Source organism: Hemibagrus wyckioides, linkage group LG02 (genome assembly GCF_019097595.1).
Source record: "Hemibagrus wyckioides isolate EC202008001 linkage group LG02, SWU_Hwy_1.0, whole genome shotgun sequence".
NCBI classification, from domain to species: domain Eukaryota; kingdom Metazoa; phylum Chordata; class Actinopteri; order Siluriformes; family Bagridae; genus Hemibagrus; species Hemibagrus wyckioides.
Genome location: NC_080711.1, coordinates 9,203,623 through 9,221,566, shown reverse-complemented (window position 1 = coordinate 9,221,566; position 17,944 = coordinate 9,203,623). Strand labels below are relative to the sequence as shown.

At 38.6% G+C, this 17,944-nt stretch overlaps 2 protein-coding genes across 2 annotated transcripts; both read right to left on the bottom strand.

Annotated features, from left to right (window-relative positions):
- Positions 1 to 5,480: 5,480 nt before the first annotated feature.
- Positions 5,481 to 9,507, bottom strand: cabp5b (calcium binding protein 5b). Its single transcript, XM_058374228.1, has 6 exons — positions 9,354 to 9,507; positions 9,094 to 9,124; positions 7,818 to 7,961; positions 7,510 to 7,619; positions 7,200 to 7,347; positions 5,481 to 5,745 (listed from the first exon to the last, which is right to left on the bottom strand). Exons 1-6 carry the CDS (start codon positions 9,459 to 9,461, stop codon positions 5,717 to 5,719), a joined length of 570 nt encoding a protein of 189 aa, XP_058230211.1. The 5' UTR covers positions 9,462 to 9,507; the 3' UTR covers positions 5,481 to 5,716.
- A 3,358-nt stretch (positions 9,508 to 12,865) lies between these two features.
- On the bottom strand, positions 12,866 to 17,848 carry asphd1 (aspartate beta-hydroxylase domain containing 1). Its single transcript, XM_058377034.1, has 6 exons — positions 17,551 to 17,848; positions 16,409 to 16,831; positions 15,154 to 15,360; positions 14,464 to 14,671; positions 13,849 to 13,962; positions 12,866 to 13,698 (listed from the first exon to the last, which is right to left on the bottom strand). The coding sequence occupies exons 2-6, from the start codon at positions 16,817 to 16,819 to the stop codon at positions 13,589 to 13,591; spliced, it is 1,050 nt and encodes a 349-aa protein (XP_058233017.1). The 5' UTR covers positions 16,820 to 16,831; positions 17,551 to 17,848; the 3' UTR covers positions 12,866 to 13,588.
- Positions 17,849 to 17,944: the final 96 nt, after the last annotated feature.

Genomic DNA, 17,944 nt, shown 5'->3' with positions numbered 1-17,944 from the left:
GCATAACTTAAAAGGTGTAAAGGTGTGTTTCTATTAAACGTGGTGAGTGTTTGTAATATTGCTATTATTATTTTATTATTATTGTGTGTTGTGCCATAATTTAACAAAAACATATAAGACACAAAATATTCCTGGAGCTGGTAGGTTAAAGATTAGACTTATTAAGAGCAATATGCCACTAGACTACTATTGACATTGTATGTTTTGATGCATTTTTTAACAAAAGATTGTTAAATATGGTAATTTGAGAATCCTTTTCAGGATAGGACAAAGTATTAGAAATAATCTGTTTAACGCTTTGCTTTAATCGTTAAATGATCCCTTTTTCTCCCTTAAGGCACATTTCACAAAAACAAGGTCGAGACACTTGCCATCAGTACCTGCTGTCATCATATGAGGATCAGCAGATTTGGGGAAATATCAACAGGGATTTTGTGCTCATTATGTTGCCTGAATAAACAAGAGTAAAGTTTGGCTTGCTTTAGATGGCATGCACAGAGCTGGCCTGTGGCAGATGTTTATAATCCAGCCCAATATTCTGGCATGTGTCTGTCGGGTCTCGTGTCCTCCGAATGGACCAGCTGCCTGTGCTGCAGGGTGTGTGTGGTCAGCGTACAGTATGGGCTGTTAGTCTCCAGCTTAGTTTCTTTGTAGGTTTAATTCACCTCTATATGTCACACTTCTCTGAATAATTCACATTACATATTTTACACACAGTCTTTATAGAATATCATTAAGAGAAAGCTAACAAATGTTAAGTAAGGAGCAAAACATGTATGTTATACAAAAAATAATCAGAAATGGGATGGTGTAATGTCCCTTGGTGTGGAGCAGAGTTATGTTTACCACATCGCAGTTGATTTGATGATAACTGAATGTACCTAGGCCTTTTTTTTATTCATCTTGTATGACAGACATATGCAAACAATTTATTTTATTATTATTTAAAAACGGGCAGGTCATCTGTTTTTATGTTTACAGATGTGGTGGTGTGGAACATCTGTAAAACAAGTTAGTTGCTGTTATTATATGTACATGTCTTAAGTTATAGCAGCTATAAACAGTCATTCCCTCATGAGGCACTTTCTTCTCTCTTAAAGTTTATAAGGTTTATAAACTGGTCAGGTTACAGAACAAGAAGAAGTCACAAAGTCCTTTATCCTAAAGTGGAGGAAAAGACTCCTTCAATAAATGTTAAATTAACATTAAAAGAAGTTTCTTTACAATCCCTTTCAATTAGTTATTGTTCACAGAGACTATTAGAATGAGTGCATTAATATAGATACCTATATTTTAACTTGCAGTTAAAACTAGATGTTAAAGATAATTCCCCAACACCTTATGTAGAATCAGATTAAAAATGTCAGCATGTGCTGTGGTATAATGTAACGTAGTGACAAGGGAAGGGAAGGGAAGGTACTTTATATATTTTATTCAGTACATACACAACAAAATTTAGATTGCCAAATCTTAGACAGCAATAAGGACCCCTCAAACATTAAAAGAAATTTAAATTAGGAATAAAAATGCAGAGGACGGTGTAAAATATATACAATATTGCACATATGTAATGCCATGATTATTGAAATGTATATATTGCACGTGGTATAAAAACTATTATAGGAACCTGTTGTAATCTTCTGTTGTTGTATCTCATCCACCTCAAGGTTTTGATGTGTTGTGTGTTCTGAAATGCTTTTCTGCTCACCATGGGTGTAAGAGTGCTTATTTATTTATTTAAGTTACTATAGACTCCCTGTCTGATCATTCTGCTCTGATCTCTCTCATTAACAAGGTGTTTCGGGTGTTGTTTTTTTGCTCCATTATGTGTAATATCTAGATGTGTGAAAATCCTATGAGTTCAAAGAGCTTCTGAAATACTCAAACCAGCCCATCTGGCACCAACAACCATGCACCAGTTAAAGTATATACTGTATGTATGTATTATACATTGATATTGTAACATTCAGGAGACACTGTCTGAAGCTAGGGATCAAACCCGGTTCTCAGGGGTAGTCCTGATCACCCGCGTGCAGAGAATCAGACCCACATGCAGGATGAAATAAAAGCAGGGTAAATTAATTAAATAAAATTAGGGTAAATGGGGAGCAGGTGACATGAAACTGGAAAGCATAACAATAGGAAGGGCGTGGCACAACACACGTGGGGAATACAGAAACAAAAAGCAGGCTATGGTGAAACGCCTGCCAGCACCCCCTCTGTTGGTCTGGCAAGGAACTGTCCCAGTAGCTGCTGACCGAAATATATAGATTATAACCATTAGACACATATTGCACATTTTCTAAACACTGGCATTTGGCAGACACCCTTATCCAGAGCAACTTACATTTTATAAAATCTCATTTTATACAACTGAGGGTTAAGGGCCTTGCTCAGGAGTGGCAGCTTGGTGGACCTGTGGACACAAACCTTCCAATCAACACTCCAACATTTTACCACTAAGCTACTACAGCCTAAACTTGACAAAAGTGAACTTTTATCGACTATAATGTATATTCACAATACTATAGAAACTGAACCTGGACCGATAAAAGGGCAATTAAGCTTCCATTTGTCACAAATCCTCCTTTAACAGATCATCAAACTCCCACATTATGTTTCCTAGGAAATTGTGACCAGGAACAGTTATGCCATCATAGCTGCCAATAAACATGATGCATCCTGCTCACATGCACTCAGCCTGGATTGCATGAACCACATATTAAGGTGAATTACTGGGAATTAATATGGATTTGGAGGAAGGAATCCTATACATCAATGCCAATTTTTAGGGGATTAAAAGAAGGAATTAAATAAAAGTTGGCATCATCTATCACCCTGTGTATTTTCTGTTCCCAACGTGCATAAATATACTAATGAATAAATGTATATATTTTTGTAAATGTGCTTATTTCTGTGTCATTCATATTGCTTTTGTTGTTTTTAATTTTGTTTGTATTTTTTTGTACAATGTTGGTTTTATTAAATCTCCAGACCTCCAGCTGCATTATATTTATGCAAACTGCTTTATAAATGATTCTTTCCTTTATGCATGTCTATTTGTTGTCTGAAAGAGCTGAGGTCATCATAACCTTATCATGCAAAAATCAATATTTCGCAAAGGGCATCTAAGTCATTGTATCTAAACCTTGAATTGAAAAGAGCATCCACATTCATAATCCTGAAAAGATGAACAAGATTTAAAACTACAAGTGTCTCTGACATTGTTAGACATTACTGAAATAGGCTCAGGGCTGTTATTCTCTCTGAGGGGGGTGCCAATATATTTAAAACCAGCATTTTGTTGAAAAACATACACTGTTGAGAAAACTTTAAAAAAATGTTAAAGTTAAAATTTGCAATATATGATTCTGTATATGATATAGTCAATATATGATTCTCTATATGATTCTGTCCTGTTTGATTTTGTGTGTACTTGACATACATATATTTTCACATATTTCCATGGGTGCTAATAATTCTGGAGCAGACTGTACACTGGGCAGAGGAAATACCCAGACCCAATTCTTTAGCATTAGGACCAAGTAATACATGTTCATCATGTGTGCACGACATATATGTTCATACATGTCAGTTAATCCACTCTGATCCACACACCTATGCCACATGCATCATCATAAAAGTGTACAATGATGGTAATTTGTTGTTGATAAACTGGATAAACTACTGTCTGTATATGAGTGAGAGGGGCCTTAACCTCAGTGACAGATGTGATCATTAGCAAAGCATCTGAGCTGCTTACTCGGCTCACTAATACATCTGGAGCTGGTGGGAGAGAGGACAGGGATATATTTGATTAATTCTAGGAAGTCTAGGTTTTCAATCAGATTTCATTTCCCTAAATTAGTATTATTCATTTCCTTCCAGCTAACTGACCCTACATTAGCACTCACAAGCAATAAAGTGACAGTGATTTATTTTTTATGTACGTGTGTGTCATGGGGCTATGAATTTCAAAGGCAAGCAATGAAGTGATAGCATGATGAGACTTTTGACCTGAGATTTCTCTCAGTTCTTTGCAAGTTAGTTATGGTGTCGTAAAAAGCGATAAAACCAAATGAGAGTGGGACTGATGATGGGTGAGGAGGTCAACTGTGCAGTCAGTGTTCCAGTTCATCCTAAAGATGTTCAGTGGGAAAGAGGTCAGGGCTCTGTGCAGTCCACTTGTTTTCTTCCATGGCAACTTGTCTTCATGGAGCTCGCTTTGTTCTCTCATGCTGGAACAGATTTGGACTCTTTAGTTCCAGTAAAGAGAAAATTGTAAGGCTACAGAATATAAATACATATAATCTATCTATCTATCTATCTATCTATCTATCTATCTATCTATCTATCTATCTATCTATCTATCTATCTATCTATCTATCTATCTATCTATCTATCTATCTATCTATCTATCTATCTATCTATCTATCTATCTATCTATCTATCACATTCTTAGTCATACCACTGACCTTAACAACTGTCCCTGTGGCTTCACATGCTTTCTGAAACAGAACGGGATTTGTTCAAATTACGGGTTTATCCTAATTCGTACAAATACTTCAAGGGTGCACAGCTGTCAGCTACCAATTTAGGTTTATCTACTACAGAAGTAATTCATTCAGTGGAAGGGAGTGGGTGCTTAATCGCTCTGAATGCAGGATGAATCCTCTAACTTAATATAGAATGTTGTACTGTGTTAGGAGATATTACATTGTAAAAAATGTTTATGAATATGAAAAAAAAAACCAGGCATGCATCTGTAATGCAGAGATTTAAAAACACCCGCAGCAGCAGGTCACGCGCACACACACACACTCACACACACACACACACACACACACACACACACACACACACACACACAGAGAGAGAGAGAGAGAGAGAGAAAGCAAGATAGATCCTCACCCACACACACACAGAGCAAGATAGACCCCCCCCACCCACACAGAGAGAGAGAGAGAGAGAGACCCCCACACACAAGCACACACACACAGAGAAAGAGAGAGAGAGAGACACCCACACACAAGCACATAAACACACAGATAGAGAGAGAGAGAGATCCCCCCCCACCCACACACACAGAGAGAGAGAGAGAGAGACCCCCACACACAAGCACACACACACACACACAGAGGGGGACAAATAAAAATGTTTAAAGTCTTTAAATAGAAATGCTTCTTTACAACAGCCATATATTACATAGAATATAGAGATATAAAATCATAGTAGTGTTAAAAATCTCACTTATATAACCTCATTCAGGTGTGCAGTGTTAGAAAAGAGTGCAAAGCAGAAGCCAGTCTGTTTTATACAGCGACTTAATAAAGATAAACAATATTGAGTCCTTGGCTGTATTTGTCTTTATTTTAAACTCTGCAGTTGAATCCATATAAGCTACATGTATATAAAACACATACAAAAGTGTAGAAATCCATGCAATTGTACATGATTTGACATCATCAAGTCGAGGTTTACATAAATCAGCCTTCTTATATGTACATTTCTTTTCCAGATGTACAGGATTTTCATGAATAACAAATGTCTGGTAGAAACTCTCACAGGAATGATTTATGAATGAATCCGGTCGTATCCCAGCTTGATAAATGAGGCACAAGATGAGTAATGCTGCGTGTCTGTTGTTGGTGGTTGTGTTGCTTTTCTTTGTCTGTTCCGTTTAACCTCTTCAAATCCTCTTCACTTTCTTCTGTTTTTAATCTCGTGACATCATTCTGACAAATTCTGAGAGGACAGAGAATGATGTTACGTGTCATTTAGACAATAGAGGATTTTTATGGAAAGATATATGCAGATATCTGTCTATCTGTCTTTTTGTAGAAAAGCAAAATGCCTTTTAAATTATTTGGTTCCTCTTTTAGGAACTCACACATGCACACACACACACACACGCGCACACACACGCACACAACGAACTGATTAGAGACTGTAGCATCGTCAGGCGTTCACATACAATGTGTCTTTGACTATAACAACAAATCTTGAACATTCGCTATTCACATCTGCTCTGCTCTTTCCGAAAAGAGTTTTCAATCATACATATTTCTTAAAAGGCTCGTCCAAGCTTCCTATCAGCATAACGTGTTTAAATAATTAATAATTTATCTATAAACAGAAAGCCATGGCTCTTTACTGACAGTTTACATCATGTGACCTGCTGCTGTTGTGCTGTAGCCTCAGCCTTTGAGCCTTAACTGCAAAAATGTTTGTTTCACTTCCTACAACCGATCAGGAGGATATGTACATCTCATTCCCCATGGTCATGTGACACATCCTGTGTTTTTGTTCAATTAGAGCTGGCTAAAGTGTTCTGTCTTGATTGGATTCAACTGCATATGTGTTTAGAAATAAAATGCTTTCAGTACATTTTCATAGAGAGAATTTTCTTCTAAATCTACAAATCTTTTAAATTTTGTAAATTGTGAATTGAAACCGGGGGGAGCATGGTGGCTTAGTGGTTAGCACTGTTGCCTCACAGCAAGAAGGTCCAGGTTCGAGCAGGCAGGGACCTTTCTGTGTGTTCTCCCTGTGCCTGCGTGGGTACTCATCTGGTTTCCTCTTACAGTCCAAAAACATGTTCATTAGGTTGATTAGTAATTCTAAATTGCCTATAGGAGTAAGTGTGTGTGGTTGTCTGTCTATATGTAGCCCTGTGATGGATTGGTGACCTGTCCAGGGTGTACCCCTGCCCTTCACCCAGTGTGTGCTGGGATAGGCTCCAGCAGATCCCTGTGACTAATTAGGAATAAACCGGGGATGAATGGAAACTGTATTTTATTATGTGTGTAATTTTGTCTCCAGCTCCTCTGAAGCTGACAATGATAAAACAGTTACTAATGAATATATCCATTATTATTCAAATTATTAATAATGTGTTACGCAAATCTGCTCCTATGAGGGGACTCTGTACAGCCTTGTTACAAATGTTTTCATAAATGAGGTAACAGTGTCAGCTTGTCTTGACCTGTTTCTTTAATAATATACAATGACCTCATGACCAATGATTAGTATGAAGATACTAATGTTTGAAATGAAATGCAAGCCATTTCCTCAACTGTTTCAATTTTAGTTAGTGTAAGATTTTCATTCTCTGGTTATTTTATATAGTCATTACTGTCCATTACTGTGTGTGTGTGTGTGTGTGTGGGTGAGAGAGAGACAGAGAGGGAAACTCTTACCTTCAAAGTCCACTGTTCCATCTCCATTATTGTCAGCCTCTCTCACCACAGCCTCAATCTCTTTCCTGTTAGTGTGTTCCCCAAGCAGCTTCTTCATAGCATGCCTCAGCTCATCAATAGTGATGGCGCCATCACCGTCCATGTCAAACTACACACACACACACACACACACACACACAATAAAACATGAAGTGGGAAAGACACACTGTTAGCATGTTTTCTCAAAAGCTTTTTAAATCCCGAAAATGAAAGCGTGAGATGAAAGAGTGCTGAATATTCAGGATAGAATCCGGACGTAATGGCCTCTCACCTCTCTGAATGCTTCCTTTAACTCCTTCAGGCCAATCATTCCAGCCGTCTCTGCTAAGAGCTTAGGAGCCATGAGTTCCACAAAATCCTCAAAGTCAACATGGCCTCCAACTAGCACCAGATAAAGAGAGCAAGATTTTTGTATACGCAAAAGTACTGGACAGTGTAATAAAAAGGATAAACATTAGAATCAACATAACTTCAGGTATGCATCAATTCATGTAAAGGTAAACGATGTCAAGGTATATGAAAGCGAAGTACGCATATAGAAACACAAACACAGACAATGGAGGTTTCTGTGTTTCTTACGGTTCATGTTGATGTTCTGACTGAGTTCGATCAGCTCCATCTCAGTGGGCATGTATCCCATGGTCCGCATCAGGTTGCCCAAATCTTTACAGCTGATGAGCCCATCCTTATCCTTATCAAACTCGCTAAAGGCCAGTCGCAACTCTGAAACCCACACAAATACACACAGTTAAAAAAAATTACTTAACCTAATTTTTTCAACCTAATGTCTATCCATCAGATCTGTAGATTATGTAGAATTATCATAAATACAGATCTGGACATGTTTCACCTGTACCGAGAAGAGAAGAGAAATTGATGAAATTCACCTATGCCTCAGTCTAGGGCTAGTTTGAGATTTCCATCAATAAATGTTAAGGCATTCTTACAGAAGTATAGAAACATAGAATATAAATCAATAGCTTACTATTTATCTCTAACATTTATCTCTAATGAGCAAGCCTGAGGTGACGGTGGCAAGGAAAAACTCTCTGAGATGGTATGAGGAAGAAACCTGGAGAGGAACCAGGCTCAGAAGGGAAACTCATCCTCATTTGGGTGACACTGGATGTTAAGTAATGTAAATGTAAATAATGTCATTTCTACAACACTTTATAGGCGTGTGGAATTGTGCAACCAAGAGCTCCCGAAGAACTAACAGGTCAGTGTAATTTCCAAGTTCCTCAACAAAACAATGTGTACTTATGGGTAATGTGTATGTCTAATGCGTAGTAAATAATAATGTGTTACCAACATAGTTTTAGCAGTCTGAAGCAATTATACCAAACCTTAAGTAAGATAAACACTCAGCATCCACTTTCAGATATCTAATCAGCCAACTATGTAGCAGCAGTAAATACAGGTCAAGAGCTACAGGTATTCTTCACATCAAACATCAACATGATGAAATGTTGTGATCTCTGTAGAAGACCACATAAAATTTCACTCCTGTCTGGCAAGAACAGGAATCTGAGGGCACAGACTCACGCAAACTGGACCCTCGAAGGTTAGCAATAATCTTCCCAGTTCCTCTAACCTCTCTTATCATATTTTATCTTTGACTAATTGGATAACTGCATATGCACGTGCAGGTGTACAGGTTTTTCATAAAGTGGATGGTGAGAATATGAATCACAGTCATGCATTGTGTATGTTTATTGACAGTCTGGCCAATAAACCAGGTTGGGATTCCATTATAAGTGAATTGAGAGTGCCAACAATATATTACTGTGGATGAAGTGGATAGAGATCGCAAGAAAGAACAAAAAAAAATGCAGGAGTAAGAGAAATGAGCTACCTTCTATCTCTTCATCTGCAAGTTTTCGCTCCTGTAAAACAATTCACAGTCATCATTTAATGTGCTGAGTTTCTATACATAAATCAGGTCAAAACTAAATAATGATAATTCAGAGAATTACAGAAAGGCAGTTATGTTTATTGGATATTAAAAGAGCAGTCTGGAGGAATAGACACACACACACACACACAACCAGTTTGACATTTAACCATGATTACATAGAGAAAAACAGAGAGATGTGAATGTGTTTAAAGTCTTACAATGTTCCTCCCTCTCAGAAAGATGCAAGCTGGGCCCAGACACACACTCTCAGACACGTCCCGGCCCCCAGACAGCGAGTGTGTGAACATGTATGCCTGTGTTTCCATGTGGATACTGTTGCAGTCTTCAGTAGGGTTCTAAATAAAAACTGGCCAGCAACCTTATACACAAAGAAACAACAAATCACTTAATAAAATATGAAATAATGAAATCTAAATGCAAACAACGCCACAAGTTGTTAATTTTTTACAAATGAAGCTTTCTCTCGTTTACATAAACACTGCTCAAAGTGTAGAGAGCTTGTGCCATGCCATGAATTCATGGCACCCAAAAATAAAATGTCTAATATGTCAAGTTAAAAAAAAAAAAATGCTAGAAAAATGTGTACAGATTTATATGATTTAGTGATATTAGCTAAATTGAAGAAATATTAGATAAAATAAGTAAAATAAACAACAGAATTTTGCAAAATAGTTGTCAAATATGGAATTTATTATTTTATAAACCACTCACCTGACTCTTCACAACCTGCTTATATACCAGTGAAGAATTCTCCCACTTATTGGCTTTGAAGAATTTGGTCAAACAGCAAAAGTTCGGACGTTCATCTATGTGTGTCCTCTAGCAATGAATGATCAAAGAGATAAAGAGAGAAAGAGAAAAAGAGTGGAAGAGACCGGGTGAGAGAAAGAGAGAGAGAGAGAGAGAGAGAGAGAGAGAGAGAGAGCAAAAGAATGTGATTGGACAATAGAAGAGACAGATGGGGCAGGATTCTGTGACAGTGATGGATTTTGACTGCTGTAGGCCAGACTATGATACAGTGTGTCAGTTCTAAGATGGCACAAATGGGAATTCTTCTAGATGGCCCCCTCGCAAGAAGCTGTTTTTTTCAGAGAAACCCACACTGCAATTTGCTAAGCATCAATGAAACTGTGTATTGCCATCAGATGAGAGCAAACAGGAACTTACTGGCGATTCACACCATCAGAAGGTGTGTTGAAAAAAGTGACAAAAAAACTCCATACACACTGTAAAATATGGAAGTAGATCACTGGTGTTTTTGTGCCATTGAGGCTGTTTTTTGTGACTGATGACACTAGGAAGGTTTGGTTTCAGATACAAAGAGATTTAGACTTGTCAGGATTTGAATCCTGTTTAAAAGCTACAGTCTGAATCGCAGAAGTTTGCATGCATAATGGTAAACATGAACAAGTGAAGAAGTTTGAAATGTTCTCTGTGAAAGTTTGATCAGGATGGTCTACAAGGGTTTATGAGGCATCACAGAAAGATGCCCAGTGCTAGTGGAGGCTTTGGCAGATATTTAGTATGTGCACTAATGATTTTGAAACAAGTAAAATAAATTGCACTTTAAAAAATATTACTCAATGAATTAAAGCTCATTATATTTCATTGCATAATATTACACACTGCGTAATGTGTAATTTGTAATTTTTTTGCTCATTTTCAAGCATGACTGCATAATTCTGGACCCAAATTCAAAGAAACATATTTACAGTATATATAGTTTATATTATGTAATTGTTTATAGGCCTACAGGCTTTAGGGATTGTTTTTTTTTTTTTTTCTTGTATAAGAGTTCCCAGTAATCATTTAATACCGGTCAAATGCAAGCGCAGATGTGACATCGCAATTACTACATCCTGACCACATTACTGCCAAATGTTCAGTGAGTATGAGCCAACTGATAAATCTCACAGACTAAATGCAAAACTCTGTCCAATACTGTTTACAAGCATTGCCAAATTTCATAAGGATCCTCGAAGAAACATTTTATCCCTCAAGCCTTACATTTAAAAAAAAAAAAAAAAAAAAATTGAAGAAGAGTTTTAAGACAGATCAATGTTGCACCTGACTATCGGTTGATTTAATGTTGGCATCCAGTAACGATAATCTGATGATCTAATGTACATTAATCTGAGGTCTGATCGTCTAATGTGTCAGCTAATCTAATGATCATATCCAACAAGATTTATGTGAAAATCCATCCAAGTGGTGCCTGTGTGCTGCACTTGCAAATGTTAAGTAGAGTTTGATCAGTTCAAGCGCAGCCGGGTCCAGTAAAAACAAAAGTTCCTTCTTTTAATGTTATAAATTTAAATACTAGAATGGACCATAGGAAAGTTTTACATCAGATCGAATCTTTGGCATGTGAAAGTGTATAAATGGGTCAGTGCAAATGAGTCAGTGAATGCATTATTGAACGTAAAAAGAGGTAAATAGGGCAGAGAAGTACAAAGCACATCAATGAGGCGTGTGCGTGTGTGTGTGTGTGTGTGTGTGTGTGTGTGATACCCTACCGAGAGGTAAGGCCAAAGCCATACTGAGCCAGATTAGCTGGGTTGATTACACTAGTAGATAAAGAGGATTAACCGATTCACAAATGTATCGTAAATTGAATTATTTAAAATTTATTAAGATTAATAATCTTTCCGTGACCTGATTCAAGCTTCAGCCACAATGAGTTATATTACACTCATACAGTCTTAGAGGTAGATACATGGTATTGTTTTTCTCCCCTCTAAACATGTCTAAATATATCTCTCCACTCCAGAATTGACATTTCTGAGGAGTAGCAGGTTTGTGAAATATCCTTTCAAGGGAGATTACATTCACCAGCTTCGTTGGCATTTCTAAGAAATTTCCAAGAAATCGTCCCAGCTTAGCCCATGTCAGCCAAAATTGCTAGTGTTTACAGTGAAGATTATGATCATTGATGATTATTACATAAAAATCCTCTCAGAAATCCTGTTGCGTTGCCACGTGGCAGCCGGCTAGCTGGTGTTCGCAATAAATATTATGAGCATTTGAACAATTCTTTCAGAAATCCTGTTAAATTAGCACACGGTAGTCAGCTAGCTAGCATTAACATCAAATATTATGGATATTTTAAAATGTCCTGTCAGGTTAATGCTTTAGTTAGTAGATAGGGATCGGATATAAGGTTATGTGCATTATAAATAAGACATTTTAGCTAGCTAGCATTAGAGGAAAAAGTAGGACACTTTTTTGAATATGACTTAAAAAAAAAAAGTTAACCATCTTCTTGACAGTTATTTACATTCTCTTCATACATTTATGAATAAAGTGGAAATTAGTTCTTGCTAACTGGCTAACAAAATATATACAAAATACCTGACTTCTTGAGCATTTAAAGGGACCGAAAAGCTAATTTCACATTCTGGCAGCTGGCAAAATACCTGCTCCATGGATAAGAACAGATGTGGACCATCAGCATCCAAACTAGGTTTAGGGTTACTCTGGACAAGAAGGTATTTCTAGTTGTCTTAGCATAGTGTGGATGATATTTTTTGGAGAAAACACTGAATGATCCTAACAACAGTGAAGGTTAACTAACTTTAGATTCACTGACAGCCAGAAAAAGTGTAAATGTCACCTATGCCACATACATGAGTAGTTCTATTCACCTGACAAAAAAACTAATTGTGTGGTTAATTATGCTAAGATATCATTTGTAGCATTGCACATATCATTTCGCTTTGACAAAAAATCTTTATTTGAAGAATACACCTTTAGTGGATTACATGTTTGCTCTGCAAGGGAGATGGGTCCGATGCATCACACTGGCTGTACAGTCAAGCTTCACAACACATGCATGCAGTCGGATCAAATACTTTTTTCTTTCTTGCTGTGTGCTTCACAGAATGTGTCTGAAAATAAAATTCATCACGAAAATAAAAATCCATATGATAAAACAAGGTCTTCAGTACAGACATAAGTATAATGTACATACAGTACTGACAGAATAGCTTGAATCACAGTATATATCAGAAAAAAGGTCACGATCAAGTTAACAAATCAGGCACAAAATGATACAACAGGAGATCGGAGTTATCAAGACAGGCACAAAGCAAAAAGAGATATGAAGATATTGAAAATTGGAGCTTGTCTAATGTTCACAGTTTTTTGTGAGAGCGTTAGATACAGAGCTCTAGAGAGAGGCTTAGTCGGAGAGAAATGTGTGCTTGGTCTTAGAGGGAAGACAAACTTTTGTTTTTCAGTACATTTCGGGGGCGAATACAATGCAGTTACATACAGTCAACGTATTACATAATGGTAAGATACGTCAGATTTGTCTCCATATTTCTTTTTGGTAGTTTTAGAGAAGAGATCAGCTGAAACTGAATGAGATGACGTTAGGCTCCATCTCTGCATATTTCGTGTGTAACTGGTGAACTCAGAGATATGTAGCTGATTACTGTTCAGGACTGAAGATGAAGTCCAGAGCCTGTCTTTCTGCTGCGGCAACATTCGGGTGCCACAGATCCACACTAAAAATGATCCTTGGACCATCTTCAGCGCCACCTAGTGGACAGAGTAGAAAGGAAACGTTGTTCAACAGATCTGATAATGTCCTTGTCTATCCATTTTCATGACTTACCCTGACATTTTACTGAGGTTGAATTAATTCAGGACTTCGATGGCTTTTAATTTGGTCATCATTTCAACTCTTACCATTATGCGAGATAGTGTGCAGGAAAGAGTCGTCCACCAGGAGGCAGTGTCCCTCAGACCAGCACTGCGGCTCACCCCCTACCACCAGTTCACACTGTGCAGGAGTCTGGAGACCTAAGAGAAGACGTGGGATTTGTTAATAAACAAAAAACAACAATAATAAAATTAAAAAATAAAATAAAAATGGTTGATATGATATGACGTTTTCTGTGAGATGTCTATTTTAGAAATAACCTCTAATGTCAGAGATGTTCCTGCGACGTTTTCCTAAATGGGCAAGTTGTCCATTCTTGGAAACATAACATTCATCTCATTTATCTTTAATGTTGCAGACATAATTTTTAATGGATAAACATATAAAAACAAAGGATATGGCATATGAAGAATAAAACTTTTTGGGTCATGCAAGTATAGGAAGGTCCTCTGCTTTGTCGAGAAAATATCAGAAGCTTTAATCAGAAGCTACAGAGATTTCTTGTAATTCTGTATTACAGATTCAAAAGCTGTCATGTATTTTTCTACTTGAGATTCTAATAAGGATTGCCCATTTCTTTTATGATTAATGCATTAACAGTTGTGTAGGGAAATTGGCCCTACATAAGAGTTAGCATTTACCCAGATGGCACCGGAGGCGTGTGTTGGTGGGCCCGTAGGTTCCCCCCAGTGAGGCCCCAGGGCCTAAAAGCCAGAATCCTGCTGAGCCAAGTGAGTTACTGCTGATGAAAGTTCTGAGGGAGAGGAGCGTACGGTACGTACATGGACACGCACGACAATTACTTGCCACACACACTCCAGCGTTGTAGAGTGGGAACAGTGCCTGACCCTGAGAAATCAAACATAAACATGATTTACAAATACATGAACAAAGAAGTGTTTTCACTAAGCATGAGTGAAGCTTTTTTTATGAATTTACATGTATGATGAGGCAGGACAGGAAACCTCTCAGTGGTGCAGTGCAGATATTGATTTGAGATAGTGAGTAGGTAAGTGAAAGTGAGTGAGTGAGAGTGGACAGGAGAGAGATTATGAGTGAGAGAGAGAGCTAGTGATGCTACGTAATTAAATATTCAATACATATTTAGTAGATCTCAGTGTTGCTACAAAATCACATTTTCAGCATCTTAGACCTGGAACAAATCCAAAATGAATTTTGTTTGGAAAGTTGTACTAAAGATTACAGTTTATTTTAAAGACTGTTATTCAATTAGTTAAGTATTTCTTATATGTTTATTGTATTGTTCTGATCCTTCAAACTGGCATGGCAGCCGGAAGAAGACTTTATTATACCTTATATTATTACATTACCTTAGGTCCTTGGTATGTCCACCCCAGCTTTGTGTCAATGCCTCTCTGGTAGACAGCCTGGAATTCAGCAAGAATTATGGGATAACTGGCCTCCAGGATTTCTATATCATGGCGATGAGCATCCCGAGGGAAGAAAGGGATGCTGGGAACATCGGGAAGGTAGAAGAGATGGGGCTTCTGAATGGAAGAGCGATCATTCATCCTAGTCTAAAAAGAAAAAGATGAAGGCATTAAGTCAAACAGAGTGAGAAGGTACCATTCCGAGTGGTGTCATGTATCAGAAGAAAGAAGAAAGATCTGGACTCCAGTTCTGGAGGAGAAAAGTTTGGTAAAGTTCTGCACCAGATGTAACTTCTGCACCAGATGTAACTGACTTATTTATACACCACTTAGGTTTACTATCCTGGTCTGTGTTGGTATTTTCAGAAAAGTTTCTATTAATCTAAAATTATACACTTGCTGTACAGCCAATGTTTACAGATGCACTTTGGTGTCTATGGTCAAATCATCCATCCATCCATTTTCTATACCCGTTTTATTCCTAATTAGGGTCATGGGGATCTGCTGGAGCCTATCCCAGCCCACCCTGGACAGGTCGCCGGTCCATCACAGGGCCACACAGACAGACAACCACACACACTCACACTCACTCCTATGGGCAATTTAGAATTACCAATCACTAATAAAAGCAAGTTAGCTATTTCTTTTCATTAAATTTCCCAAAATATTCCAAGTAGAACCTCTTTTGCAAGCTAGAGCAGTTATCCACCTGAAGAACCCATGCAGTTTTTAAAGGAAAAATAATTCTTACCATAAGTTAGTGAAACTCCACCACAATAAATAGTAGGTGGCATCAACATTACTTCTCATACATCCACTTTTAGATAATGACTTGAAACAACATTTACGTCCAACATTTATTTCGGGAATCTACAATAAGTTTTTTTTATTAAATTCCGATGCATGAAGGTGACTTGAGTTAACAGAAGAACTCTCTGTAGTGTTGCTGCCTTCTAGGACGTGACTTTGGCACTTTACTATTATGGAATCCCTAAAGATTCAGTCCTTAAAGTTTCCTAAAACATGTCTGCTGTTATTAATAGAGCATGAAATTATGTAAATTAAACCATGAAGTAAACCAAGAGTTTTCTCCTTTTAACTGTAGGAACTGCTGCTATTGATTTGGGTTTTCTACCATTCTTAAGCATGACCCAAACCCAGATCTCAAACTCCTTTACTTCTAAATGTGTCTGACCTGGATGCGCAAGCCCTTGTGGATGCGGCCCATGCCAGCCCAACTGTAACGCTTGGCATACTCCTGCAGTGCTGTGTATAACTTCCTGCTTCCTGCTGCTGCCTGAGCAGGAAATGGTGCATGGCTCAACACCGGCATCAGGTAACTCTTTGCTTCTTCTTCTTCCTCGCTCCCCACAGCAATTGCAGGGGAAGGTTTGGGGGTGGAATGACCAGCGTCGACTGGAGAGCAGCTGGAGGAGCGAGATATCGCAGAGTGAGCCGAACCAGATGAGCAGGACGGAGGGTCGGCACCCACACGGTAGCAATACCAGAGAAAGAGCAGCAGCAGAGTCCACAGAAGGCCACTCAGGGGAGGCCCACCCAATTCCACACAGGGAGGCAGAGGGAGCAGGTCCAGGGACCACGGCATCCTGCCAACAGGCTAGGAGAAAAAGTGGTGGAGAACAGATGATTAGAGTGAGAAAAGGACATACACAGGGCACAAGAGTTACAGAGAGAAAAGAAAAAGAGAAAAACTGAGCAGATTCGGAGAGGAAGTAGATGGCAAATTAAAACAGGGTGGGTGATTTAAAGTGGATAAAGACAGGGTAAAAGAAAGGGAGCAATTTGGATAGCAAATGAAAGAACCTTGATTTCTTCTTCATGTGTCTATTATGGAAAGGATCCAGTCATGGATTTCCTTTACATACAAACATGCTACGGTTCCTTAGGGCTTTGCTCACTTAGTACAAATCACTGTTTGGATCAGGCATGGTACTGTAGGCTAGCAGTAAAGCAACACTTGTGGAGTGATATTTGTTAACAGATTGTTAATCAGGCAAGAAAGAAAAAAAAACACTGTACACGCAGGCTCACACTTCCGCATTAGTCTAATTAAAAAGCAGACATGACTTCGTCTTGTGCTTGATCTCCTTGAGCTGTTGCATAATCATGGTTCCTGCAAACGCCTGCGTGTTTGTGTTCACGTTGCTCACACGGGAGTGACTCCACAACCAGGCAAAGCATCCCAGCTCTTAGTACGAAGCTACCTCAAGCTCAATTACGTCCATTCCATCGACGAGCGCATCGAGCTCTACTAGTGTTTTGAATTGGTGTATGTGTTTGGCGCACGCCATGGTGGATTACGGCGTGTTGACTTACCGCGTCCCGGCTGCTCACTCGGTATGTCTTTGCCCCCTCGCTCTTTCCGCCTCCCCCCTTCCGTGTTTTCCCCGCCTGTGTGTGTGCTGCTGCTGCTGCTGCTGCAGCCGCCGAGCGTACACCGGGGCTGTGTTCCGCATTAAAATGACTCCGAAAATCTCCGACGTATGCAGCCCCCCTCCTCCTTATACGGGAAAACCCGAAGGAGCCCTTAAACTCACATGAACCGGGACTAACTCACGCAGTGTAATGAAATCCCAGCAACATTCCCGTGCACTTTTACGGAGTGCACTTCTGCGTGCTCAAGGCGCCTTAAAAAAAATTAGAGAAGAAGCTGCGGGCGCATTTTCAAAACGACGGATTTCAGCACTTCATCCCTGGAAAGGGGCTGGTG